General features: G+C 61.1%; 1 protein-coding gene across 1 annotated transcript in view; it reads right to left on the bottom strand.

Annotated features, from left to right (window-relative positions):
• Nucleotides 1–26,006, bottom strand: part of ABCA3 (ATP binding cassette subfamily A member 3) — a 29,707-nt gene extending 3,701 nt beyond the window's left edge. The window contains exons 1-26 of the mRNA XM_040635498.1: nt 25,959–26,006; nt 25,108–25,206; nt 24,729–24,993; nt 23,751–23,878; nt 22,930–23,095; nt 20,510–20,769; nt 19,066–19,182; nt 18,720–18,840; nt 17,166–17,339; nt 15,916–16,097; nt 14,741–14,884; nt 14,104–14,233; nt 13,744–13,898; nt 13,308–13,463; nt 12,897–13,107; nt 11,912–12,062; nt 10,590–10,688; nt 9,652–9,838; nt 8,638–8,941; nt 6,321–6,594; nt 3,574–3,778; nt 3,058–3,277; nt 2,609–2,767; nt 1,712–1,884; nt 1,059–1,187; nt 783–977 (exon numbers count right to left, since the gene is read on the bottom strand). Coding sequence (XP_040491432.1) covers nt 783–977; nt 1,059–1,187; nt 1,712–1,884; nt 2,609–2,767; nt 3,058–3,277; nt 3,574–3,778; nt 6,321–6,594; nt 8,638–8,941; nt 9,652–9,838; nt 10,590–10,688; nt 11,912–12,062; nt 12,897–13,107; nt 13,308–13,463; nt 13,744–13,898; nt 14,104–14,233; nt 14,741–14,884; nt 15,916–16,097; nt 17,166–17,339; nt 18,720–18,840; nt 19,066–19,182; nt 20,510–20,769; nt 22,930–23,095; nt 23,751–23,878; nt 24,729–24,993; nt 25,108–25,161 — 4,359 coding nt within the window. The 5' untranslated portion in view covers nt 25,162–25,206; nt 25,959–26,006. The remainder of the gene's footprint in view (nt 1–782; nt 978–1,058; nt 1,188–1,711; nt 1,885–2,608; nt 2,768–3,057; nt 3,278–3,573; nt 3,779–6,320; nt 6,595–8,637; nt 8,942–9,651; nt 9,839–10,589; nt 10,689–11,911; nt 12,063–12,896; nt 13,108–13,307; nt 13,464–13,743; nt 13,899–14,103; nt 14,234–14,740; nt 14,885–15,915; nt 16,098–17,165; nt 17,340–18,719; nt 18,841–19,065; nt 19,183–20,509; nt 20,770–22,929; nt 23,096–23,750; nt 23,879–24,728; nt 24,994–25,107; nt 25,207–25,958) is intronic.
• Nucleotides 26,007–26,289: the final 283 nt, after the last annotated feature.

The raw sequence follows: 26,289 nt of genomic DNA, 5'->3' as shown, positions 1-26,289 counted from the left end.
CCCTGTTTATAGCCCTTCGAACACTGTTTGGGGGCTTCTTGGGGGCCTCGGAGGAAGGCCTTCCTCCAGACGGTGTGGGCTGTGCTCTGTGGGCATGGCGGACTAGAAGCCCCCGCTGCCAGTTGGGACACATGGTCGCCCCCAGGCTCAGGCCCAGGCTCTGCTCCTCCCCTCGGCACACAGAGAACCCCCCACCCAATCCCCAGGGGTGCAGGGAGTGGGATGGCAGCCCGGCTCATCCTTACCTGGGTCTCCTATCACACCCTACCATGGGGGCCCTGGGCCTCGGTTTCTCCCCTTCACTCAACGAGGTCCTGAAACCCACACCCAGGGGGCCAGGAGCAGTGCGTGCCCTCTGCAGAGATGGACCCTGCCCTGCCTCTCGGGGCTCACGGATTTTGGCCGGGGTTCGTCACCGCGCAGCAGGCTGTATGTCCTTACTAACAGTGTGCTTTGTCATGGACGTTTTATCCAGCTTTGGTTCTCGGCGGATGCCTGGTCTGAGCGGCCGCAGGCACCGTGATGGTTAACCGGTGGGCACGCGGCACAGGGCTGTGAGCACCACGGCTCCGGGTCCAGAGAGGAGGCTTCGCAGAGAGACTGTGGCCGGAGCCCTTCGGGCCTAGGGGCCTCTTGTCTTCCTGTCCTCTCTCTCTTCCCTGTCGCTTCACTCTGACCCCTGGTCACTGCCTCATCCTACTTTCCGCGCACCGTGAGCCAGAAACGAGCCCCATCCCTACCTCCAAGGTGCCCCCTTGTCCCGCCTCTGTGGCTGCACCTACCTTCCCGATTTCAGAGCTGATGCTATAACCCCCGACAAAGGCATCCCCGGACGTGATGGTCTCCTCCCCCGTCAGCATTTTGAAAGTCGTGGTTTTCCCGGCTCCGTTGAAACCCAGCAAGCCGAAACACTCCCCTTTCTGGACCGCGAGGGAGATCTTGTCCACGGCAAGCAGGGGTGTCCGCTGCTCGTACACCTGCGGGGCACTGGGAGTTGGGGCCTGGAGGCAGCCAAGGGGAGGGGGTGCCCAGGGCCAGTGTGGGGAGACCCGCCTTACCTTGGAGAGCTCCTTGATAACCAAAGGTGTGTCCAGTAAGGAGTCTGTGCTGGGGGCCAGGACCCGGCTCCTTTCATCCACCACGTCCTGGTCCTCCGGAGGTGCTGACGACCGAGCGTATACTTCTGTCTAATTGTTCCAGAAAAAGACCACATGGGTGAGCTCCAGCTCAGGGGGTCCTTCTCCATAGCACAAAGGGCGAGGGTCTCTGAGACCGCTGGTGTGCTGACTCGGGGCTTTCACAAGGACAGCTGGTGGACTTAAGGGCTGACATGAGCACGGAGGAGATGCCGATGGCCAAAGAGCAAGGACGGTGCAGGATGCACCGAGAAAGCCGAGAAACTCGGCCAAGGGCGTGGGAGGCTGGCCGGCAGAAGCTCCTTGTCAGAGCGGTCCTCACAGGTCAGAGCAGCCACCACCCTGGGCTCCCGTGTCCGTCCAGCGTGGCCTCCTCCCCAGGCTGTTTGTGGGATGGGACGTAGGTGACAAACACGAGGGCGGCCGGCCCGACAGCCTCTGCCAAGGCGGAGCCAGTGGGGGCCCCAGGGTCCGGGACTGGAGAGCTAGGGGGCTGGTGAGCACCGCAGCCCCTCCCACGAGCGCCCTGCCTGGGCCAGAGGGAGGCGGTGTGGGGGGCGCCGGGAGCCACTCACCAGCGCCCGCTTCCTCCGGAAGGCACAGATGCAGGTCTTCAGCCTCCACAGCGTGTCGGTCTCGATGAGGAGCAGCAGACTGAGGTAGGCAAATCCAGAGGCCGCCATGGAGGTCACGAACCTGCCGACCCCGGGGGTGCTCCACGCATAGAAGTTCTGCTGGTACCGGATGTCTGTGTGGGCGAGGGAGTGAGCACCGCGCCCCCGCCCCGCGTGCGCCCTCCCGCTCTGCGTCCCATCCCGAGGCCCTCTCTAGGCCCGCAGGAACCCACACACCGGCCCCCGACGGAGGCTGTGAGGGCAGAGGGTCCACTTGTCTTCTGAGGCCCGCCCTGTGCTTGCCAGGGCCTCAGGGAAGCCCCAGAGCTGCCTACGTCTGGGGGCAGTTTTACTTTGCAAGGGGTGCCTGTGACAAGTGACTGAGTCACACCCTTGCTTGCTCACTCGCACGCTCTTTCCCCACTCGGGGGCTGCACTGAGACGTGAAAATGTGACCCCCCCAGTCCACCCCCGTGGTCACAGTGGTGACAGCTGGCCACCGCTGAAGACCGTTCCGGCACAGGAAGGGCGTGGGGTGGGCTGAAAGGCGGCCCCAGAATGACATGACACGTCCTAACCCCCAGAACCCTTGAGCAACCCCACTTAGAAAAGGGTCTTCGCAGATGGAATGAGTTAAGGGTCTCAAGGTAAGATCCTGGATTTAGGACGGGCCCTGAATCCGACCACAGACATCCTTGCGAGAGAAAGGCAGAGGGAGGTTTGAGATACAGAGAAGCCTGGTGGGTGGAGGGACACAGGGGGCCCGCCAGGCAGCCGGGTTGCTGGCGCCCAGCGGCGGGAGGGGAATGAGGGTCCCGAGAGAGGGCCACGTGGGAGGGGCAGCCGCGGGACACTCACTGTATTTCCTGCAGTAGTGGGCTGCGACCTCGGAGGAGGTGCAGTACTGCCTCATCTCGAAGTTCTCGTGGAAGCTGCTGACCGCCATCCCCAGGCAATGGTTGGGAAGCACCAGGAACACGTGGTCCAGGGTCCGGGAAAGCTCTTCTAACTTCACCGCTGTGGGGAGGGACACAGACCAGTGGGTGCTGGGGGACACACGAGGGTGCTGCGTGTGGGCCAGGCGCCCAGCCAGGTGTTACCCCACGTGGGGCGCCAGGCCCTCCAGGGACAGCACTTCCAGGATGCCCCTCGCCCCCTCCAGCCGCTGACACTGCGAGGCCGAAGTGCCACGGGCCCAGCAGGGCCATGATGGGCAGAGGGGCCTGGGCCGGTACCCGCATCGGTGCCACCCGGGTTCAGGGCAGAGTGGCTCCGCGCCCGGGTGGGGGTGGGCTGCAGGCCCCCACCTGGGATGCGCATGATGGTGACCATGAGGAAGGTGGCTATGCCCGACAGGATGTTGAATATGGTCAGCCGCGTGTAGGCAGTGGCTGCTCCCGAGAAGAGGAAGTTCATCAGGTACATGAGGGGGATGATGGCCCAGCCGTACAGCATGAGCAGCAGCAGGGCGTCCGCCATGTGGCCGTCTCGCGTGAAGGCATGCACGTCAAAGGCTTTGAACACCGCCTGTGGGGGCACAGGGGCAGGTGGCTTGGGGGCCGGTCTCCCCAGGACTGCCCTGATGACCTGCCCCTTCTCTCCTCTGAGCCTGGAGCCGCACGGGGCATGCCGCTCCGGGGCCCCGCCCGCCACGTGGGGCGGAGGCTGGGGGTGTAGATGCAGATGAGGGGCGTTCCCAGCCGTCCTCCCAGAACTGGGGCTGAGCTGCCAGCCTGTACCCCAGGCTGGCTGCGGTCAGTGCAGGGCCCCACGACAAGCCCCCGTGACGTGCAGGGGGGGTCCCAGAACCAGGCAGCCCTCACCAGCAGCAGCAGACTGGGGACGAGGAAGGACAGGAGGTCCCATAGCAGTGCGGACAGCCAGAAAGTAGCCACGCGGACCCCGCTCACAAACTGGACGTGCTTGGCCTGGACGGCCCTCTCGCTGACCGCCAGGATGGAGAACGTGCTGGCCAGGAACGCCATGGCAAACAGCAAGTTGAGGGCGATGTCGAATCCCTTCCGGCCCCTGCAGGGGGTTGGGGGGACAAGGCAGAACAGGGACTGAGTGTAGCGAGTCCGGGCAGCAGGGGACCTTCATCAGGTCCTTGGTCGCCATTCAAAGGATGCGGTGGAGCGGTCCAGCCGCCAACGGGAGTTAAGGCAGAACGCCAGATCTGTGTGTGTGCGGGGTGTCTCAGAGCCGGGAAAATCCCATACCCCCAGGACAGCTCCTCCTCTGGGCTTCCTGTCCCCAGTGATGGCGCGGCACTCTCCCAGCCCCCACCCCCCCAGATACGCAGGTGATGGAGCCACCGCCAGTCCGCCTATCCCGCATCTCCTGAGAACCCCCCGCGTGGCTGGCTCTGCCCTGGCCAGACGCCCCTGCAGTGGTTCATCTCCCGCATTGGGCGCATTCCACATTCTACAATTGGTGGCCAGCAACACCTTCCAGAAACCAGCACGGGTAGCCTTATTCTCCTGCTTAAAGACTTCCTGTCTCTCTCGAAAATGGCACTTCAACACCTGGATGCAATCTAGCGGAGAAGAGGGAATGACGGATACACACTACAGCTCGGATGGGCCTTGGAAGTGAAAGAAGCCAGTCACAAAAGACGTCTTATTATACGATTCCATCAGTAGAAAACGTCCCGAGCTGGCGCGTCCCCAAGACGGGACAACGTGGAGGCCGCTTGGAGAAGGGGACGGAGGTGCGGGCAGTGGCTGTGGTGTCCCGGGGCTCCTGCGGAGCGGGACGGATGGCTCAGTAAAATGACACTGTGGTCCAAGAGGCATGTGAGAAGGTGCTGGGCACCGCGAACCACCAGGGAAATGCAAATCAGAGCCACAGAGCGAGACCAGCTCACAGCAATCTCACGGCCAGTATGTGTGGGTGAGGACGCGGAGAGAGGGCAGCCCTCGTGGTGGGAACACACACTGGGGTCGCCACTCCGGAGAACAGCGTGGAGGGTCCACAGAAAGTTAAAGCCAGAGCCCTCGCATGCTCCAGCAATCCCACTTTGAGGAAGGACTGGAGTGATGTGGGCACCACACGTTCGTGGCAGCATTGTTTCCAACGGCCGAGACAGAAACAACCAAGCGTCCGTCGACAGGATCGAGGACCTGGAGTCTGATCATGAGGGAATATTTTCTAGCCACAACAAAGAAGGACATCCTGCCATTTGTGACTGTGTGGATGGCCCTTGAGGGCACTGAGCTAAATTAAGTATGTCAGACAGAGAAAGACAGAGACCTTATGATCTCCCTTAAGTATGGAATCTAAAAAACCCAAAACAAGAATGGAAGTCGTAGACCCAGGGAACAGATTGGTGGTTGCCAGAGGTGGGGGGCAGGGGTGGGCAAAGCAGGTGAGGGGTCAACAGGTACAGCTTTCCCATCATAAAATAAATGCATTCTGGGGATGTCCCGTACGGCGTCGTGACCACGGTTAAGGTTAAGGATCCTGGGTTGCGTGTTGGAAAGGTGCTCAGAGAGACGGTCTTAAAGCTCCTCATTATGGGAGAAAAGACTCTGGAAGGTTGTGTGACCAGGGATGCTGACTACAGTCCGCGTGGTGATGGTTCACCACACACCTGGAACTAACGGAACCCCGCGCGTCACTGATAGCAAGTGTGCCGATGGCCCCACACTCCAAACGTGCTAACGACCATTCGACTGTCCGTTACACACAGGTGCAGAGTTCTATCTGCTCACACTGCGAACACAAAACAAGGAGTCCCACTGCCCCGTCCGCCACGCTGAGCCCACCAGGAGGGAGCTGCCCCTTCTCCATATCCCCGGCACAGCCCCTGCCCCGCCAGGTCTGACGGGGGCCCAGTCAGAGCAGAGGCCCTTCCCCGGAACAGCGTGGTCCCTGACCCTCTGGTGTGCTCATCTGCTCCTGGAGGGGCAGAGAGCTGCCACCGTGTCTCTGCTTTCGGGGTAGACACAGGAGGTCGTGGGGTGGAAAGACCTCATAGGGCCCAGAGTGCAGTCCAGCATGGGGGGGGGGGAATAGAGATGAAACTGCCCCCCCCCCATTAATTAATTGCCCTGTGTGGGGTGATGGCTCTGAAATTAACTGATTTTCTTGGGCTTCCTCTGGATGGTCCCAGGGTTTGGGGGACCCACGCACAAGGGCAGGACAAGGCCTGAGAACAGAGATGCCCATGGGGCTTCCTGACTCGAGGCCGCCTCGGGCAGCAGCACCTGACCTCGCTGTGTTCTGCATTCTGGGGACAGTGGTCAGCAGGAGCTGGGTACAGATTTGGGAAGAGGGCACAGCTGCCCTCCAAATCCTCAGGAGTCTCCCCTCGGAGATGTGGGACAGGGTCTCACCAGCTTATGTGCTACCCAAGGAAAGGGTGAGTAAGGAAGGCTGAGGAAGATGGGGGGCAGGGGTTCCCCGGCCAGAATCCAGAAGCTTCCTGAAGGCAGACGCTATGCCGTCTCTGCCTGCATGGCCCTTGGTGGCCCCTGGCAGTGCCCCGGGGGTCGGTCCTGGTGAGAGGTCCTGACGGGCAGGGGTGGGGCCCTGGCAAAAGGGCAGGGGGCGGGGGTGGCACACATACTCGTTGAACTGGTCCTTGGCGGCCTGCAGGGCGCTCCGGGGCTGGGGGTAGTTGGAGACCACGATGGAGGCCTGGGGGCCACACAGCTGCTTGAACAGAAGGTTGTCCACAACGGCCAGCGCAGTGGCTGGGGAGTGGTACGCCTGGTTGTTGAACAGGGCAGTGACCACCGTCCGCTCACCGACGTCTCTGAAGGACACGGCCACCAAGCACCGCTCGTTAAAGCCACCTCCCTCTACAGAGGCCCTGAAAATCAGGAACTCCTCCAGATCACCTGCGGGGACAATGGCAGGGTCAGTGGTGAAGGACAGCCCCAGGGCGCGTGCCCGAGGCGCCCGCTCTGAGGAGCTCTGAAGGCCTGGAGGAACCACGGGAAGGACACGCCACCTTCTCCTTGCATGGACAGAGTCCACAGGCCGAGGAGCCATTCCATGGGAGGAGCAGGGCCTGAGGCTGCGGCCTTGGGTAGCAGGCACCCCGCAGCCACAGGAGGCCACGTGGGCAGAGCAAGCTCCTCTTTGGAGCTAAAGGGAACAGCCGTGGACCAGGGTCCGTGTGGCAGGGAGGGGGCTGCTCAGGAGAAGGTGAGGCTCTAAAAGGCAGACCTATCCCAGCTGATGGGTGCTGGGCGGGTGGCAGGTGCAGGGAGGGGTGGCCGGGAGAGGGAAGGGCTGCCCTTGTGGGGTGGGGGGCACGATTGGACAGGATCTCTGGCTGTTTTTCTGCTGTTCCAGTTTTTATAGAATGAGTAAGTATCCTTTCATAGTCAGAAAAAAATAAGATGGTTTTTAAAAAGAGTGGCCTGGGACACCTGGGTGGCTCAGTTGGTTAAGCGTCTGCCTTTCGCTCAGGTCCTGCTCTCAGGGTCCTGGGATCGAGCCCCGAGTCAGGCTCCCTGCTCACTGAGTCTGCTTCTCTCGCTCCCCCTCCCCCTGTGTGCACATGCTCTCCCTTTCTTTCTCTCTCAAATAAGCTAATAAAATCTTAAAAAAAAAAGAGTGGCCTAGGGGAGGGGGCCGCAGGGAGGAGGAACATTCCCTCATCCCCTGGAAGAACTCCAACCAACTCCCACTTCAGGTCTTGGACCCTCCAGGCTTTCGGGTTCTGGGCAGTCCTGCTGGCTCTCACTTCGCTCCGTGGCGGACGTGTGGGGAGAAGGGTTCTGATGAGGTGGCCGGGGTCGGCCCTATGCTCGCTGCTGACTGCGCGGTCCGGCGTCGCAAACACCTGCTCACGCCCTCGCTGCCCGGCCCTGCCTCTCACTCAGCTGTAAATGGGGCCAACGAGGACACCTGATCTGAGGGACCCAGGGTCAGTGAGGGGACAGGGACATGTCCGTGAGCCCTAATGTCAAGAGTTACAAAGGCTCCACCCAGGCCTGCTTCAGATGTCATTACACAAAGAAAAGAATACAGCATAACGAGATCACCAGCGAGGTGGTCAAAACCGCAGACTCGCACGCTTGATGAGGGAACAGACACTTTGGCCTTCTGGAAGGACTCAGGCCAGGGGCATCTGAGACTATGTCCCGAATGGCACAGAGCCACCATATGCCATGAGAGCCCCAAATTCTTGGGGCCAGGCTGGGTGACAGCCAGCAAACAAAGCTGGGGGTGCACAGAACTGACAAGAGCGCCCACCGTGGTCTCAGCTAAGCCGGGTGGTGGGTGGGGCTGCACGCGCTCCTGCCCGGCAGCAGCGTCCACTGCAGGGCTGGCCGGTGCCGGGGGCATTCAGTGTTCTCCTAAATGAGCACCTGATCCCTGCCAAGATCTACTGGGCACCCAGTGTACCGGCCAGGTTGCGGGAGGGGAGCAGTGAACCGAGCCAGCCTTCCCATACGACCTGGTTAACCCTAGAGCGAGGCCTGGTCTCAGCCCAGGGCAGTGTGCGACTGCCACCACCAGGGACGCGGATAGTTGGGGCTCGACGTGAAGAAAGAAAACACCAAGTCCCCTCAGTGCACGTTGTGACCAGCCCGCCAAACAGAGAAAGGGCCACGGAGGTTTCACATTTCACCTATAATAGCCCCGACACAGAAAACCTTGGTACACGGCCACCTGGGCAAAACCTAGCCCTAGAGCTGCTCCGTGCCTTGCTCTGACTCAGGCCAGCCGCCTTCTCCCCCAGGGGCAACGTCTGGAGGAATTTCTGGATGTCATGACCAGGGAGGGGGGCGGGGAGGAAGGCCAGGATGCTTCTCAACACCCCCCAGTGCCCAAGACCGCAAGGAAGGAATTGCCCCGAATGCCCACGGTGCCCGGGCTGAGAAGCCGGGCTGGGATGACTCGGTCCGAGCCCCGCGGCCGCCCCTTACCCAGCACCTCGCGCGGCTCCTGGCCCTCAGCCTGCAGCATGTCTTTCAGATGCTCCGACAGCTGCTGATCCAGCCGGGAGGCCCCGGGAACGGCGAAGGGCACGACGGTTCTGCCGTACGCGCCCAGGGTCAGCTCCAGCTTGGGGTCGTCGAAGGTCTCAGAGGAGTAGTTGACGGCCAGGAGCGCCAGGGTGACGCACGTCAGTGGGACCAGGACCTGGGCCACCACCATCTTCCACTCGCGCAAGCTGTACACGGCTTTCTTCAGGAACATGGCCGAGAACTGCTGGCAGTGGAGGGCGAGCTGTGGCAGAGGAGACGAGCTGACATGGCTGCCAGGGCTGCCACACAGGCCCAGCGTGGGACCCCCGCCCAGCAGCAGCAGCAGGCATGGTCTAAACACAAGTCTGAGGCCTCGGGCTGACATGTGGGCCCCAAGGCCCCAGAGCTTCTTGCAAAGCTCCTTCAGTAACAGGACACGGCCTTGGTGGGGGGTGGGTGGTCTCACTGCCACGGAGGCCAGGCCGGCACTGGGGGACCAGCTGAGGTCCCACAGGGGAGCTACGGCCTCTGCCCTTCCCCTGACCCCGGTGGACGCTCACACGGGAGCAGAGGGCTGCCCTTTGCTGTCCTCCCAGCGTGGGTGCCAGGTCGGAGACCTGCTCGGCCACACGCCAGCCGTGCCCCTGAGCCCAGGCCCCGTGTTCTGTCTGTAAAATACAACCGATGCTGCTGTCTACCTCACTGAGCCAGCACGAGGCCCACGGCTAGTCCTCGGTACATGGAGCACCGTGAACATCACCTGCAAACTTTGCTCATTCGTGAGTGGCCCACTGACAACCAAAGGAAATGACAACTGTCGATTAAAATGCTCCGGGCTCTCCTTCTCCTTGCCATGACTGCGTGACCTCCAATCTGCTCTCTTCCCAGCGAGCAGAGCCTCCACAAGCCCTCGTCTGCCCCCATGGACTCTCACACGTGGGGTTTGGGGGTCCCCCAGCCCTCCGTGCTCACCCCAGTGTTGAGCTTGGCGGGGGTGCACTCATCCTCGATCAGGGAGCCCACGCCGTTGGTTGGGTCCATGGCCCCGCACAGGTGGCTGTCCACAGCCCAGTCGCTCGCCCGCCTCTCGTGCTGGTACTGTAGGGCAGGGAGCTGGATAGCCTGGATGTCCATGCTGGTGTCCACCAGCTTGCCGACCCTGTGCCGAGACACGAGAAGCCCGTCACGCTCGGCTCCTTGTGGGCTGAGCCCAGGTGGCAGGAGGAGTACACCATTGGCTTTGCTGGTTGGCGGTTCATTTCCTCACTCGCTCATCAACAGATGTCCCAGATGCCGGGCACCACAGCCAAGCAGAGTCCAGCACAGACAGACAACCAGACAAGGGCCCTGCCCGCAAGGACCCCACACCCCCTGGGAGATGGGCCAAAGCCAGCATTTACAGCCAGGGCCGGGCGTGTGTGGGGAGTGCAGGCAGTGAGGCCGGCAAGCCCCCACGTGCTGGGCCGCGGGCTGCCCCGAGCCACCCTGACGCCTGTGAGCCACCTGATTCTCGCACACCGTGCACACTCCCTGCTCTGTCGCCTCCTCTAGGACCTGGGATCCTCAAGGACAGACATTTACCTCACACTTCCTTTTGTACATTTAGTTCTTAGCACTCTGCCACTTAGCACTCCAGAAATGTTTGGTAAACACATTTGTCGTCCTGCTTGCCCCTGCCCCGTGCCCACAGTTCCGGCGGTCTGCCTGTCCAACTCCCCCTTCATCATGGACAGACGCCTGCTCCAGGAAGGGGCCCCCGGGACACCTGCACACTCCCCATGAGGGAGGGGCGGAAGTTACCAGGGACCCGAGCTCAGCTGCCCTCTCCCCGGTGAATGCCGCAGGGATGTGGGGCCCAGGCATTACCCCGGGATCCGCGCCCAGACTGTTGGAAATGCGTGTCTACTGACCGGAGAAAGACCTCCTCCATGGTGGTGACCGAGGCCCCGAAGCTGGCGATCCCCAGCTCCTTCTGCTGCTTCTCCAGCTTAGTGAACAGACTTTCAAACCTGGAAACGAGACCCCGAGTGAAGAGCTGTGTCTCAGTGACTTTCGAGGCAGGTGGTTTCTCCGGTCAGGTCTGGGGGAGCAAAGGGACCTCATCCTTGCAAAGCCACTGCAAGAAAACCCTGAGGTCGGGCTCAGTGTCCCCCTTTTCTATCCCCACGGGACCTCCTGCCGTGAGTACTTGGGCCTGTGGGGCTTTCCGTATATTTGTCCACATGAAAGCACAAAACAAACCCAACGGACCTGGTGAATGTTCATCTGACTGTGGGGTAGCGCTTCCCAGGGAAACATCACAAGGGAAAAGGTACGACTCCTTACACTTAAAGTATCTGCGTGGGAAACAAAATCCCACAAAATTGGTGAACAACCAACTGGAAAAAAACCGCAGCAAAAATGGCTGACGTTGAACATAAAGCCCTCCGATGGACACGCCAGCGAGGGGCAGGGACGCACACAGTCTGGAGGGAGCAGTGCCTGGAAGCCAAGCGCAGCGGCCACGCTCCGCCTCCCGCTGGCAGGAGCGGAAAAACACAACACAGATGTTCCAAAAAAGCTTACTGGACGCTGGCAGCCATGGGGTCAAACAGACCCTCTCCCACCCCGCTGACGGGGAAGTCAGCACACCTCCTTTCTAGGAGAGGATTTGGTACCATTTACCCTGCTACTGGGACTCTGTCCGGGGGGGGGGAGGTGTCACTGGAGGTTCAGACAAAGAGTTTTCTAGAATATTCACTAGCATATTTTGGGGGAACATGAGTGTGTGGTCACAGCACAGAGGCTGATGAAGTCACAGCGTGACCGGGTCCAGGAACCCTGTGAATTTATGAAACCCACACCAGTCAGCTGGGCTCGTAGCAAGATGAAATGTACTTTCCAGAATTACACCCCGCAGTTTCTGAATGTGAACGGAGAGTCTGGTTGTCACCCCTGCACCAGGGGTCTGCAGGGCTCCGAGCCTGACACAGGAACTCGGAGCGGTGGCCGTGCACGCCTGACCCGGGGTTGGGGGCGGCACACACTCTCCTCCGGGTATAGGAAGGTCGCAGGCTCCGTGGCACTGGGAGGCCTGCCTGCCGGGCCCAGCAAGCTGGTTCACCCTGTGCCGTCACAGGCCCCCGTGGGCCGAGCCTGACAGGGACAAGGAGGGCGGACTCTAAGCCTGGAGCCCCTGAGGCCCACGGTACCCCTGCTCCAGCCCATGCCTGTGCCGCCCCGGGATGCGCACCTGTGCGTGCTCTCCTTGGGGAGGATGAAGGACAGCTCTGCGCCAGCTCTGCTCTCCAGCGTGGCACTGGGAACGTGGTGCTGCACCAGCCGGGAGATGGCCTCGGGGTCGCAGTGAGGCTCCTTCACCAGCGTCATGTGGTAGCCCGCACCTGGACACCGAGGAGCCCCACGTGATGCCGTCTCCCACGCAGCTGTCTCCCCGGGCCCCCGGTGAAGGCAGGCTTGTGGAGAAGTGTCCAGAGAGTGGGGGGAATGCACCCTGGAGCCCCTGGGCGCCCACTGTCCTGAGGGCCTGGCTTTCCAGCCCCCAGCTGGGCAGAGATGCTGGCGGACTTGGGGAGGGGGTTGCTGCAAGGGTAAGGACGTGAGGCCCAAGCAGGGCTCTGGACTCCAGACTCCAAGTCTCAGAGGCTGTGGCAGGAACTGTCTCCGAGACCTGTGCTCCCTGCTCTCTCCATAAGGGAGCCCTGGGGACGCCGCCGCCTTCTCTCCAGCCTCCCTCCAGCCTGAGGGGGAAGCTGTAGGAACGAGGTGTGCAACTCCCAGGGTGTCTGAGGAGGGGAGCTCGGCTTCTGTCTTTGCTCTCCCCTGTGGGCAGGATCTGGGTGGACCTGCCACGGTAGACTGTGTGGGACTGTGAGCTGCCGTCGAGAAAGGAAGCCATGCTCACGTGGCAAACCACGCACTACCCACCGGCCCTGGACTGTGCCACAGGCCGCTGGCTTAAGAATGTCTGTGCTATCGAGCGTGGTCTCTCCAAGGACACCACTGGTCTCTGTGGCCTCAGCTGGTGCTTGGCTGCTCTTCTGTTCCCTGGGCACAGCTGGACGTCATCCTAACCAGCTGGAGACTGTCTGCTCCTCGCTCCCTCCTCCTGTCGTGGCCCCTCTCCTGGCCTCAGGGGCCCTCAGGGAAGCGAACTGCCCCCAGGCCAGGGACAGGGCCCTGTGGGGAAGGGAGGCAGGCCCGCCGGGGCCGCTCACCATACTTCTGCTTGAGGAACAGCGAGGACCCGCAGCACTGCAGCTCCCCCTTGGCCATGATGGCCACGCGGTCCCCCAGCAGGTCAGCCTCGTCCATGAAGTGTGTGGTCAGCAGCACGGTGCGGTCACTCTTGTGCTGCTGCAGGAGGTCCCAGATGGCCCTCCTGGAGATGGCGTCCATGCCCGAGGTGGGCTCGTCCAGCATCAGCACCTGCAGGCAGAGTGGCGGCCGCTGGGGGTGGCAAAGCCATGTTGCGGGCCCAGGCTGGCTGTGCGGGAGGCCCCGTGAGCCTCCAGGTTTGTGCAGATGTGGCCGCCTGCCCCGGCCAGGCTGCTCTGCAGGCGTCCAGGGCCACAGCCAGCTCGTGCCGCGTGCACCCTGCCCCGCCCCGGGGCCTCCCACCCGCCTACCTTGGAGCCCGCTATGAGGGCGATGCCGATGGAGAGCTTACGCTTCATGCCCCCGCTCAGGAACCGGCTCAGGGAGTCCTGCTTGTCCTCCAGACTGAGGACGTGCAGCATCCGCTGGACTTCCTCGGGGCACTTCTGGCGGGACAAGCCCTTCAGCTGCAACAGTGGGGACAGAGAGGTCCGGTAGGGGCTCCTGCTGGGAGGCTGGCCCGTCCAGTCCACGAGGAGCCTGTCCTCGGTGTCATCCCTTTCCCTCTGTGAGCTGCACCTGGTGCCCTGACGTCCCTCCCTGCCTCCCACTGCAGATGTGCGAAGACTGCTCAGAGTGGGTTCTGTTTGCTGGGAGGCTGAGGGCTCATGCCCTGGGTTGCAAGCACGCAGGCCATGGAACCACCATGTGACCTGAGTCCGCTCAGCCGCCGAGCCGCCGGCTCACCTGTGCGTAGAAATACAAGTGCTCTGCTACGGTCAGGTTGTCGAACAGCACATCGTGCTGAGGGCACAGGCCCAGGCTCTTGCGGATCTGAACCATGTCTTGTGAAATCTCATACCCGTTGATATATGCCCGTCCACTGGTTGGGGGAAAGAGACCTAGGGCCAAGCAGAAGACCCGGAGATATGAGTTCAGCATGGACACTCCACTGCTCAGCACGAGAGCAGCCCGGGTCACGTTCATGCGGCTTTGCTTCATTCTACTGAGCACCCTGGCTGTGAGGTTGCCAGCGAGCCTGCTCCCGCCTCGGTGGGTGAGCAGGCCTGCAGCAGGGCTGCCAGAGCAGAGGCCGCGGCCCCTCACCCGTGAGCATGGAGAGGGTGGTGGTCTTCCCCGCGCCGTTGTGGCCTAGCAGCACCGTGATCTGCCCCTCATACAGGTTTAGGTTCAAGTCTCTGACGGCCGCCTTGCCCTTGTTCCCCACTCTGAACACCTGCAGCAAAGACAGAGGGCACCCTGGACTCCAAGCCCCGCGCCCAACTGCCCTCCGGAATGCCCACCCAGAGGGTCTCAGGAGCCCATGTCCAGTATCGCCAGTCAGTGCAGAGGTGGGAAATCTCAGGCAGAGGCTGACTGGAGGCCATGCCACTCCCCACCGCTCTCGGCTCCTCCTCCCCCACCCCCACGCCTGGGGGCAGGTCCCTGACATCCGTCCCCCGTGCAGTGAGCACAGTAAGCGTTTGCTGCAAAGCTAACGGGAGGTTTAGTCCAGGTGGTGTGTGTTGCTGACTCAAGCCTGAGTCCCTGGGGACCTGGGGATGGAGCCTGGGGAGTGGTCAGTGTCCAGAAAGCTGGTCAGAGAACAGCCAAGGGGGTCCCGGGGGGCAACAAGGCCTGGGGGATAGTCACTGGCTTGGAGAGAGCCCTGGGGAAGGTGGCAGGTGTCACGCCCTGTGGCAGGGGAGGTCCCCATCCCCACCCAGCCCACGGGGTGTGGCACCTTGGTCACATGCTTGATCTTGATCCCGGCCACCAGGTCCTCCGGCTCAGCCTCAAAGTACTCCGTTCTGAGCGCTTTCTCTGGGTCATCATCTTCCTCCTCTTTTCCTAAGCCCGTCCGCGGGTGCCCGCACCAGTACGAGGGCTAGGGTGGAAATCAGATGGGTCTTGGGTAGCTGGCCCGTGCTGGTTCATTTTGTGTGTGATGAACAGCGACATGTTCCCCGACACGCTGAATACACAGCACGAGGCCCTCAGCTCGGCGTGGCCTGAGGCCACGAAATGGCCCAAGGGCATGTGGCTCCTCCCTCCTCTCCCTGGAAAGGCTCGGACCCTCTTTCCTGACCTGCCGCCCGGGCACACAGTCCCTGGCAGGCTTACCCAGAGTGCAGACAACATAATCCAACAAAGTAAAACAAAACTTACAAATGCGTATAGGTAAAAATCTAAAAGTATATTTATAAACAGATCCACATGCTTATATTTAAGATCGCTAAGTTAGGTTAAAAAACAAACAAGTTTCAGGCATCTTTACAGCACTGTCCCCTTTCCATAAACACAAGCATATGTACGTGATATGCACGTGCATAGAAAAACAATCCGAATGGCTACACACCACAGGGTCAGCCCAGTTCATCTCTGGTAATGGGATTGTGCTGGGATCATTTTTTTTTTTTTAAGATTTTATTTTATTTATTTGACAGAGAGAGAGACAGCCAGCGAGAGAGGGAACACAAGCAAGGGAAGTGCGAGAGGAGCAGGCTCCCAGCGGAGAAGCCCGATGCGGGGCCCGATCCCAGGATCCTGGGATCACGCCCTGAGGCAAAGGCAGACGCCCAACGACTGCGCCACCCAGGCGCCCCTGCTGGGATCATTTTTACGAGAGGCTGTACAACTTTATAGGCAGAAAAGCCACAAGGGTATTTGTTTGAGAGGAGGCCGGGGGTGGGGTGTGCAGGTCCTGTGACGGCAGCGTGAGCCCCTTCTCGCAGACCCTGGAGTGCAGGGCTCATCTTGGCCAGCGGAGGGTCTCCGGGCCTTGGGGACACACGGCTCACTGACCACACACGGGACAGGGTCACGTAGCAGGGACTGGAGGGGTCCGGGGCGTGGGCAGAAGGCACCTCTACCCCCACGGAAGTGGCCAGAGTGTGGCACAGGGCCGTCAGAACTCACCCTGATGAAGAAGTACCAGGGCTGGGGCACGCCAAACTGCCCTGGGAGCACGGCCTCCACGTACCAGGTCACCAGGCCATAGAGGACGGAGTCCAGCAGCAGCATGCCCAGCACTTGCCCGAAGGAGAAGTCGTCGTCCACGTTGACAGGACTCAGGAGGTCTCGCCACTGGACGCCCACACCTGGAAGACACAGCACGACCTCCGTGCTCATCCTCATGTGTCTATGTACACGGTACACGTATGCACACGCACAAATACACAGGTACAGATCTACGATTCAGGGGAGGCCCACACGAATAGTGTATGTTTAGTACAAATCTTTCCAAAAAATAGGAGCACTCGAGACATGTATCAAGCTCCACAGGTCTTGCCTTCCATCTGGTTTGAAACACCGCAGTCCAAATGGTGCCTATGGCCTCCGCGTGGCCAGCTACCCTCTATTGGCTCCCAGTGGCTGTGCTCTGGCTTTGGTCACTTTCAAGCAACTAGAAGTTTGTTTGTTTTAAGTAAAATCAGCGTAGAACTTTGAAGACCAAGAGCTGCCCTGCAGTTAGCTTCTTCTTGGTGAACGGCTTTTAAGAAAGTATTTGAGCCCTGGAGGGGGCAGTGCATTGAAAAAGTCTACATTTATCACACTGTTAAACACAGAAACACAGATGTTCAAAGGCCAAAGTGCAAGAAGACCCTACCACGGGAGAAAACAGCTCTAATGAAAGAGAAGGCCACACAGATGATCCATGGCCTCCCTCCTCCCACAGACCCACGCTAGGAAACCACAACAGCCAGGACTATGAGACACGAGACCACGAGACCACACAGCCCGAGACAGAGAGCCCTGGCAGCACAGGCCCAGTGTCCACAGACGGGCAGGTCCGTCCCCCGCGGCTTCTGTCACGGGCACCAGAAGCTCACGCTCACCCTCCTGCCTCCTCTTAGCTGTGACAGCCCCATCTGCCTCTCCAAGGTCCTCCCGGGAGCACACCACCCAGCAGGTGGGCGTTTAGGATTAAACTGGGGCCTCTCCACCCTTCAGAGAAGCAGGCTTGACCGCACCCTTGAAACCGAGCAGGTGGCCCATGTGCCCAATAACGTGTTTTATTTGACCCCTGTGATGTTTACAAAATGAGAAACTTTCACGAAAATCATGAAAACAGTTCTGGCCTGTGACTTGTTTCTCCCTCAGGCCCTGAGCACACTCTCTTAGTAACTCAGTTGGCAAGGGCTGCTCGTCAGAAGGAAGAGACTCACCTTTCGCTTCAAATTTTCCTATGAGCTGGGCTCCCATTGCCATGGCAACGTTGGACAGGAGACAGGAGAGCAGCTTCTGGCTGAGAGTCATCCGGTTGTATCGGGGAGCAACGAAGAAGTACGGGATGTAGGTGAAGAAGTAGAGGAAGCCCCCTATGGCAGCCGCCATGTTGGCTACGGATGGAGAGAAGACACGGGTGCTGAATGCAGGGGAGAGCCTGGGCTGCCCACCCCTCTTGGTGTCGGCCATCGCATGGGGATGCGGGCCCGGGGGCCGGGGGACCCCAGGCTCGGCCTGTGGCCTCTCCTCTTCTCAGGGTATATGCCTCACACCCACCAGGATGGCTACCATCCAAATACCCCCAAAGCAGAACTAGATGAGCGCTGGTGAGGTTGTGGGGCCGCCATGCGCTCTGGGCGGGAACATAACGTGGTGGCGTGGCTGTGGGAGACAGCCCGGCAACTCCTCCCCAGCACCATGGGATCAGCACACGACCTGGCGATTCCACTTCTGGGCACGCCCCCCGCCCCCGAACTGGAGGGTCTCAGGAGGTGCTGCACGCTCGCGCTCAAAGCAGCATGACTCAAGGCGCTGAAGTGTGGAAGCACCCCACGTGCGTGTGGACGGGTGGGTGGGCAGAATGAGCCCGTCCACACAGCAGAGTATTGCGCAGCTTTACGACATCCGCTCACTGACGGGGATGAGCCCCCAAGAAAGTAGGCTCAGCAAGAGAAGCCAGCCACCAAGGGACACGTACAGTGTGATTCCACTCATGCGAGCTACTTAGTGTGGCCACAGCCACAGAGACGGAAAGTGGACGGCGGGTGTCAGGGTTGGGGAGGGACGGCGAGTCGGTGTTTGGGGGGCAGAGCCTCAGTTTGGGAAGATGGAAGAGTTCTGGGGTGGGTGGTGGGGACGGTCACACCATTGTGTGGACGTGCTTCCTGACACTTGACTGTGCGCTCAAGAATGGCGACGGTGGCCAACTGTTAGGTGTGTTTTGCAGCAACAGAAAAAGAATGAAGACACAGGACAAAGCGAGAGGCTCCAGCGGAGGTCTAGTGGAAGACAGGGACCGCGACCGCCGAGCATGGACTCTGGTGAACGTGAGTGAGATTGCGTGGAAATGAAAGACATGAGTCCTCAGACCACAGCAGCAGTAAAAAAAGAAACACCATACCTCCACTGGTGGGGGGCACACCTGTGGCCACAGTATCAAAGTGCCACAGGGACACCTCTGTCCGTGGGGACATGCCCACCCGTGGGGACAAACCCACCACGGGGACGCGCCCATGGGCAGGGACAGGCCCACCCGCGGGGAGGCTAGGACACTATGCAGGTGGGAGAGCAAGGCTGGGACCGCTCTGCACACGCAGTGGAAGACATGGAGCAGCCCCTGCAGAGCTCCGGGAAAGAACGACTCAGGCACCCCCCTGAGAGTGAGCAGAGCAGAGCACAGCCCCCTCCAGCTTCGACTCCCCCAAAGGAAGGCGCCAGGTTTCCAGAGACGGGGGCCGCCGAGGCGCCCGCGGTCCTGGGGGCAGGACGCTCACCTTTGCTGAAGAAGGTGCTGACCATGAAGCTGAAGGAGATGGAGGAGATGGCGAAGCATAGCAGGAAGACCAGCACCAGCGAGGGGTCGCTGTGAGTGAGCACCGCCACGTCCTTCTTCACCTGTGCCGCGGGGCGTCCCGTGGGTCACACGGCCGTGGCGGGGGAGGTGGGGACAAAACCAGGGAGACCTTAACCGTTGCCGGCCTCAAAGGAAACTGGTGAGGGCGGGAGAAGGGCCGACTCGCCCTGAAAGCCCTGAGGCGAGGCTGGGGCTGCCCGGGTGCTGCGGCGCCCCTGGCTCTCCCATCCACGCGACCGCCACGCTCTCCGCGAGGCCACACTCACCTTGACGCAGAAGAGCAGGGTCACGAAGGAGACGGCCACGAGCAGGAAGAGGAAGAACAGGAGGAACCAGGCGCTCCAATGCAGCCAGCTGCTGAGCCCCATCATGCGCATGTACTCCTGGGGAGAGAGCCCATGCACGTGCTTGTATGAGCCTGTGCGTCCCCGCGGACGCGCCGTCGCCCTCAGCTGGCAGGGAACGACAGCCCAAAGGCCAGGACACACGCTCACCTCGTCTCCGTGTGCCATCATCCCTCGTCCTCCTCCTCTCTCTCTCCCATCTTAGGTACGGCCCCCCCACGATGCCCGCCCCGCTCCCTGCTGGATCAGCCCACCTTGCCCCTCACACTGCGTGCTTCCCACCCTCCACTTAGATTCAACGATCATTCAACATTCCGCCACGTTGGTTTTATCCACGAACCAGTGGGCATAAACCTTTGCTTCTGAGCCATTTTACATCTGCTGCCAACCCTGTCCACGTCACACCACTGCACCACCAACACGTCCAGCACCCACACAGACAGCACCCCATCTCCTCTCCCGGCCCCCACATCACACCACTGCACCTCTGTCACGTCCAGCGTGCACACAGACAGCACCCCGTCCCCTCTCCCGGCCCCCCCATCCACGTCACACCATTGCACGGCCGTCACGTCTGGAGCCCACGCAGACAACAGCCCGTCCCCTCTCCCGGCCCCCCCGTCCACGTCACACCATTGCACGGCCGTCACGTCTGGAGCCCACGCAGACAACAGCCCGTCCCCTCTCCTGGCCCCCCATCCACGTCACACCACTGCACTGCCGTCACGTCTGGCGCCCACGCAGACAACAGCCCGTTCCCTCTCCTGGCCCCCTTCTTGCAGCAGCTTACAAGCCCCCATGATCACACAGGTGGTGCCTCTGAGAATACGCTAAGTGTCACAGGCGCTGCCAAAGGAAGAGCTTCAAATAAAGTCTGGATGATTTCAGCAGTGTCGTCGGCATGAATTTATGGGTGACGCTCTCGTGCAGGTGTACTTCATTAAGACAAGGACACCTTCCATACTCCTTAACCCTCGCCCCACTGTGCCTGGCAGTGCAGACCTACGGCTGTGCTTGACCCGTGCAGAGCGAACCGGCCTTCTGCACAGCCATGAACTGAAATGCGTGGCCTCTCTAGGGTGGCTCTGTTCAGCAGATACTGGATGTGAGTGGTACATAATTTAGAACTTTATAGCGGCCACAGAAAAAGTTAACAGGAACCGCTGAAATTAGTTTCAGTGCTGTATCCTGCCTGACCCAGCACATCCAAACCGTGGTCTTTCCAACGTCTCACCAACATGTGGTGCTTTGTCAGGGTTTTAAAGACCTGGATGCACCGGGCTTGATTTCATAGAAGCTGGAGATCGCTGGTGCCATGGTGGGTGTTCACCCCACGCCCGCTGCACCTATGGCTCAGCACCTCTACCTTCAGCTTCCTCTCCTTCTCCTGCACGACGGCCCGGATGATGGTGAGCGAGCTGTAGGTGAAGCTCAGCATGAGCAGGAGGGGGAGCTGGTACTGGATGGCGACCAGGAAGGGATCCGAAATAAACGGCGGGTAAGGGAACCTCTTCGCAATCACCGTGAGCTTCTCAAACAGCTGGCGCGCGGAGGCGTTGGCGTGGTACTGCATGATGGCCCTGTCCACCGCGTGCTGCACGGCCAGGAAGCCTTCACGGATGTACCCTGAGCGCGGAGCAACGGGAAAAGCCACATCAAGCGGTCTGCTCGCTCACGGAGCCGTGTGCCCTGAGCTGTACCGGGGTCTCCCTGGTGGACAGGGCCACGGAACACCACCACCTAATGCCCCATGGGGGCCCCGGACTTCTAGTTTGTAGGGGCCATCCTCATCTCTGACTCACGGCCCCTTCCCGCACCCCCAAGGCCAGCCAGGCAGCATCTGTCTGACCCTCTCTCCCGCCTCCCTCGTCCACTTTGGAGGACATCAGTGACCACGTCGGGCCCCCCAGGATGATGAACAGTAATCCTGCTATCTTGAGGCCCGCTGAGTAGCAGCCTTACTTCCATCCACCCAAGCTAGCGCCTCGAAGGGAGGCAGGCGTCACAGACCGAAGGCCGCTGCTCAGACCTCCGAGGGCTCTGTGCTCTCTGCTGGCCCTCTGTGACCCCCTGCCATATGCTCTGTAATAAAATTCTGCCGGTGAGACAGGCCTGGGAAGAGTGACAGACGGGGGGTGAGGAATTCCAGTCCAGAGCCCGGCCTGCCACAGGGAGCCTAAGGAAGGAGTGGGCACAGCCTCAGGAGAGCAGAGGGCAGAGAGGGGCACATGGGTGCAGGCACCCTCGTTCATAAGATACAGTGATGTTTAAAATACCCAACGTCCTCTAACACGGAACTGCCAGCAGCCTGCGTCCCAGCCCCTAGAAGAGAAAAGCAGTACGACACCCCACCCCCACGTGGGGGGTCACCAGGGCTCCCTCAAGTTCCAGACTTTTACAGCTGCGACAGCGGTAGGTGCTCGGGGAACGTCACCCACTGCTGCACTGGGTTGGGGGTCAGTTCTTATCTTCACAATGGACCTGCCGCGCAGCCGGCCATGTCTCCATGGGACACCCAGGGCCATGGGGCCAGGGGAGTGGAGTCCCATGGCGGCGAGGGGCAAGGCGGGGCTCGGGCCCACGTGCCGCGCTCCCGCAAGGCTCTGTCACGTCAGCCTGGCTTGGTCATCACCACTGCTGTGGCTGCTCCGCGCTCTGAGGAGTGGAGCCATCACGTGTGGTCAACCACACCCCCCGCTGGGAGGTCTGTGACGGTAAGCAAAGCCGGGGGAACACCTTCTGCAGGCAGATCTCCTTCCTTCTGACTCCCTTCGGGGACCCCGTGGGTCTGACGTGTGGACACGGGGCTGGGGGTGCAAGCCAAGAGCGTGCTGTGGGCCTGGCCCACATCCCTGCCACGGCTCAGGGACCTTTGTGTGCTTGTAACTGGCGTGGACTAGCGAGTCTTCACCATAAAAAGACGTGGACCCCTGTCCTCAGCTGAAATGTTTTCCCCAGGCTCCTACTTGCTTTTCCTTTTTGGTCAAATTTCGCGTTTGTACCTCGTGAAATCTGCTTCCAAACTTAGGAAAGTGTCCCCCCAAAACAGGATGACAGTCTCTCCTGCTGCTGGTCCCAGGCACCAGCGACAGTCTCTAAACACTGGCCGCAGCCTCCCTTCCTCCTGGCCGCCTGGGGCTCCGTTTCAGGACATTCCTGGTTCTTCCCACCAAAGCCTGAACACAGTCTGTGTCCTGCGGACGGTGGAGTCCTGTGTTCTCCACAACACCCTGCCACTGCCCGGGGCCCACAGAGGGGTCCCAGCTACTCCTTGCTCACCCCCAGCTCCATTCAGGAGGGCAGCCATGCTTCGGGGGAGACGCACATGCGGAGTGCCTGCCCGGCCCTCACGGGACAGACCAACACGCATGACGCTGAGGGGCGCAACGAGCCACGAGCCGGCTTCAGAAAGCACCCCACTGGCACAGGCAGACCCCGGACAGTTGCTCCAGGACCACAGGGCTCCCGAAGCCCATACGACTGTGCACAGCAAGGCCTGGGAGGGAAGGAAGTGTGAGGCCACACCCGTGGATGTGACACCAACTGCGGCCTCTTCAAGACTGAGACACAGAGGTTTCCTTCACGAGCGCGCGTCCTCGGGGACAGCGCCTCTGCGGACCTAGGAGTGTTTTAACCCATCCGAGCCAGCTTTCCCAGATGCTTCCTCCCCTCTACCGGACCAAGACCAAACAGCCCTAAAGGAGCATTTCTGTGGAGAGACGTGAGGTGGGGCCCCGCGACCATCCCCATCAGCCATGGGAAGGGGACGCGGCCGCGGCTTCTCACCAGGTTCTCCGCCGTCGGGGGACGCGGGCTCCCGTGGTCCTGGGTTTGGGAAAAGTGGGAAGAGGGAAGTGGTGTGCCATCCCTCCGTCTCTTTCAGGAAAAAGGAGCCTGTTTGGGTCCACATGTAGTTTCTTCGTGTGTAGCTGAACCGTAAGTGGTATTTCACCTACGGGAACAAAGAGAAAACCGCCTGCTCTGAGGGATCCAGACAGAGAAGCAAGTACCATGTCCAATGAGAGACAGTTTAGGGGCTTGTTACCGTGAACTCCCCACCCCCGCAGCCCCCCGCAACGTCCACGGGGTCCCGGAGCGTCACAGCAAGTAGCCCTGCCCTGGGCGGGGACAGGAAGCCCCGTGGTGCGCCCCCAGGGTGTTGTCGCCAGCCCCGTCTTGCCGTTCACCTCCAGAACTCTGCGCCAGAGGTGTCCCTGAGCATCAGCGGAGAGTCCCCAAAATAACGCTGGAGGAATTGGATCGTTTCCTGGTCTTGATGCCATCAGATAGGAAGACTGCTTGTGTTTTAAATATCTAACTGAAATTCTACTGCCGCTGTCCGGAAGTCCCACGTGTCCGCTCCCCCCCACCCTTGATGGTGCACAGGGGACATGTGGGAGGACTAAGGGGTCCGCCTGCCTTCTCTAGGCTTTCCCAGTGGCACTGGCCCGACGGGCTAGAGCAGCATCAGAGTGCCCTCGGCGAGGACCCGCACCGTGATGCTGGCCCCATAGTGAAGCCAGGCATTGCCTCGCGGGTGGGCAGAGCGCCTTCACAGGCTGGGCTGGTTCGGGAGGGAGAGGGGCTTTGCAGGGCGGGGTCCTCACCGCCAGCGGCAGGGGCTCCCTGCTGTGGTTGAAGGTGTGCTCGAACACCACAGCGGCCAGCACGTTGGAGGAGTGGTTGTTGTACCGGATGTAGTCCTCAAAGTCCTTCTCCGAGGGAAAGCCGCGAGCTGTGGGAGAGCAGCAAGTTGCCCAAGTACCTGTTCTACTTGGAAATTGGGCCATTTCGGGTCATTTTCAGTAAAAGACTGCAAATGTCCAGGTTTCTCTAGGGCTTTACACCCCTGTCCTCAGAGTCCAGAAGGCTTTCGTGGGGGGCAGAGAGACTGGCTGCCGCAGGGACGGGCGGCACCCCGCTATCAGGGTGGCGGCGTTTCTGGGGAGAGCTGGAGGCAGAGCTGGTCTGCGCCCTCCGGGGACGGCCTCCCTGCATGGGGTGGCCTCTGTCTCGGGCCACGTGGGGTGTCGTGAAGATTGGAGTGGACACTAATGTCGTGTGTCACACGGTTTCTCTATCATCAGACCCCACGCCATGTTAAGGGCTTCCCCGTCATCGCTCCATGTGGGCCAAGCCTCCCCCCGAGCATGTACCACACGGCGTTCAACAGGCCACGGGTGGCAGACGCCAAAGAAGAGGTGGGAAAAGCGATAACACTTTTCATCCTGGAAGCAAAGAGTGAGGCAAGTGGACAGGTGTGTGTACTGGGCGCGTGTCCCTCAACAGGCTTCCCGATGCCTTTTCTAGAACTGTCCCCCCCAAACCGCATCCCAGGAAAGCCTCTGGCACGGCCCATGGAATTCCAGAGCTGTCCCCACCGTGAAACGTCGGCAGCGACTCCAGGGCCCAAGCTGCTGCAGTCGTCACCCACGTGGCTCCCCTCGGCCCTCAGAGCCTGGTCCCCAATTTATAATGCATGACCCACCAATGAGGGCAGATGTGGAGTCTGGGCACTGACCGGGGAGGCTCACCCGGGTTCGTCCCCCAGAGCCGGGCAGGAGGGGAGCCAGAGGACACCTCACCTCTCATGTTGATGACCAGCGTCCTCCGCGCCATCTCCGTGACGGTCCTGACGGCGTCGCTCCGGGATGGGATGTAGGCGAGCTCCCAGGCGTCGCCCGGAGGGGGAAAGCTGAAGAACAGGGGCAGCTCCTGTATGGACTGGCCAGGGTAGATGGTGGCATTGGGCACGTTTTCCGACTGGATCTTCAAGCGGAGCCAGATCAGGATCCCAGAGAACAGCAGGGGCAGGAAGAGCTCCAGGACGGTCACCAGGACTTTGCGCTTCTGCAAGAGGAAGGGAAGGCGCCGGCTGGGGGAGCACGAGGCTGGCAGGGGTCACAGGGCCCTCCCTCGGGACACCCCTCCTGGGGCCAGGCGCACTGGGGCACGCGCGCCTACCTGCACGGTGTAGTTCTTCCAGAGTAGAAGGGCCAGCTGCCTGAGCACGGCCATCTTCGGGTTGATCAGAAGGCCAGGTGTGCGGCTGCCACGGTGCACCTGGGATCCAGGATGGGAAACTCCCCTCAGACACAAGCCCTCCTCCCGCATCCCCACGTTCCGGCTGCCACCAAAGATGCCAGCTCCGCTCCGTCCGCTCACGGAGAAAGCGCCTTGCTAGGCAGTGGCCTCGTCCCCTCCCGAGACACACCCTCAGTGACACTCTCTATGGGCCACGTGCTGCTGGAGGGGCACTCATCCTGCAGTAAATGCCACGCAGGTGTCCCCTGTGGTCTGGATGAATGTGCTACCTCTCTGTGCATCCCCATCCTCTCTGCTGACTGGCCACCCTGGCCACGGCCACGGCCACAGGCTGATGAAAGCAGACGTGGCTGGCAGAGAGCTGCAGGGCGGGGAGGAGAGGCCCAGGAGGGGGCCCCCGTCAGCCTCGCTGACCTGGGGGACAGGACGCAGCAGGCAGACACGTGGGTGGAACGATGGCCCTCGCTCTCCTGCCATGAGCCCTCAGGACCAGTTTTTCCTGCTTTAACCATGAACGCTGGTATGCGGCCTCCACGTGACAGTGGTCACTTTCCTCCAGAGGAAATCTGCCCCATGTCACGTAGGAGCATTATGCTTAAACCTGGCACATATGGCCACGCAGCGCTGCTGAGAGGCTGTCCTACGTGAGACCCGGCAGAAAGGAGAGCGGGGGGTTTCTAAAGGTCTCCTTCCAACCGGGGGAAATGCATTTCCCTAGACTTCTAGTGTGAGCAGCAGAGACCGGAGCCCAGCGTGCATGAGACACTCACCTCCTGCAGAAGGAGGTGGTCTGAATGAGCTCAGGCGGACCCCACGGTGCACAGGACACGGCAGCACCGCGCTCTGGAGGCTGCGGGCATGAAGGCCGGGGGCGGACTGGGCTGCGCCCACCCAGGGTGGGCACGTGGGCAGCAGGGGTGGAGGGAGCCCCAAGAGCTCTGCGGTGGCGAGGACGCAGGGGGTGGGAGAGGCCCCTGGTGCTCACGGTCCTGCAAGTGGGGAGAAGCCTGTGTGACGCACGCGGGAAGTTCTGAGCCCAGTGAACTGGCTCCACATGCAGGCGGATGTAGCCCCCCCCCCCCCCCCCCCCCCCCCCCCCCC

The sequence above is a fragment of the Ursus maritimus genome, unplaced genomic scaffold (genome assembly GCF_017311325.1).
Source record: "Ursus maritimus isolate PB19 unplaced genomic scaffold, ASM1731132v1 scaffold_2, whole genome shotgun sequence".
Taxonomy (NCBI): Eukaryota; Metazoa; Chordata; class Mammalia; order Carnivora; family Ursidae; genus Ursus; species Ursus maritimus.
Note: the sequence above shows the minus strand (reverse complement) of the source record. Positions and strands in the feature narration are given on the sequence as shown.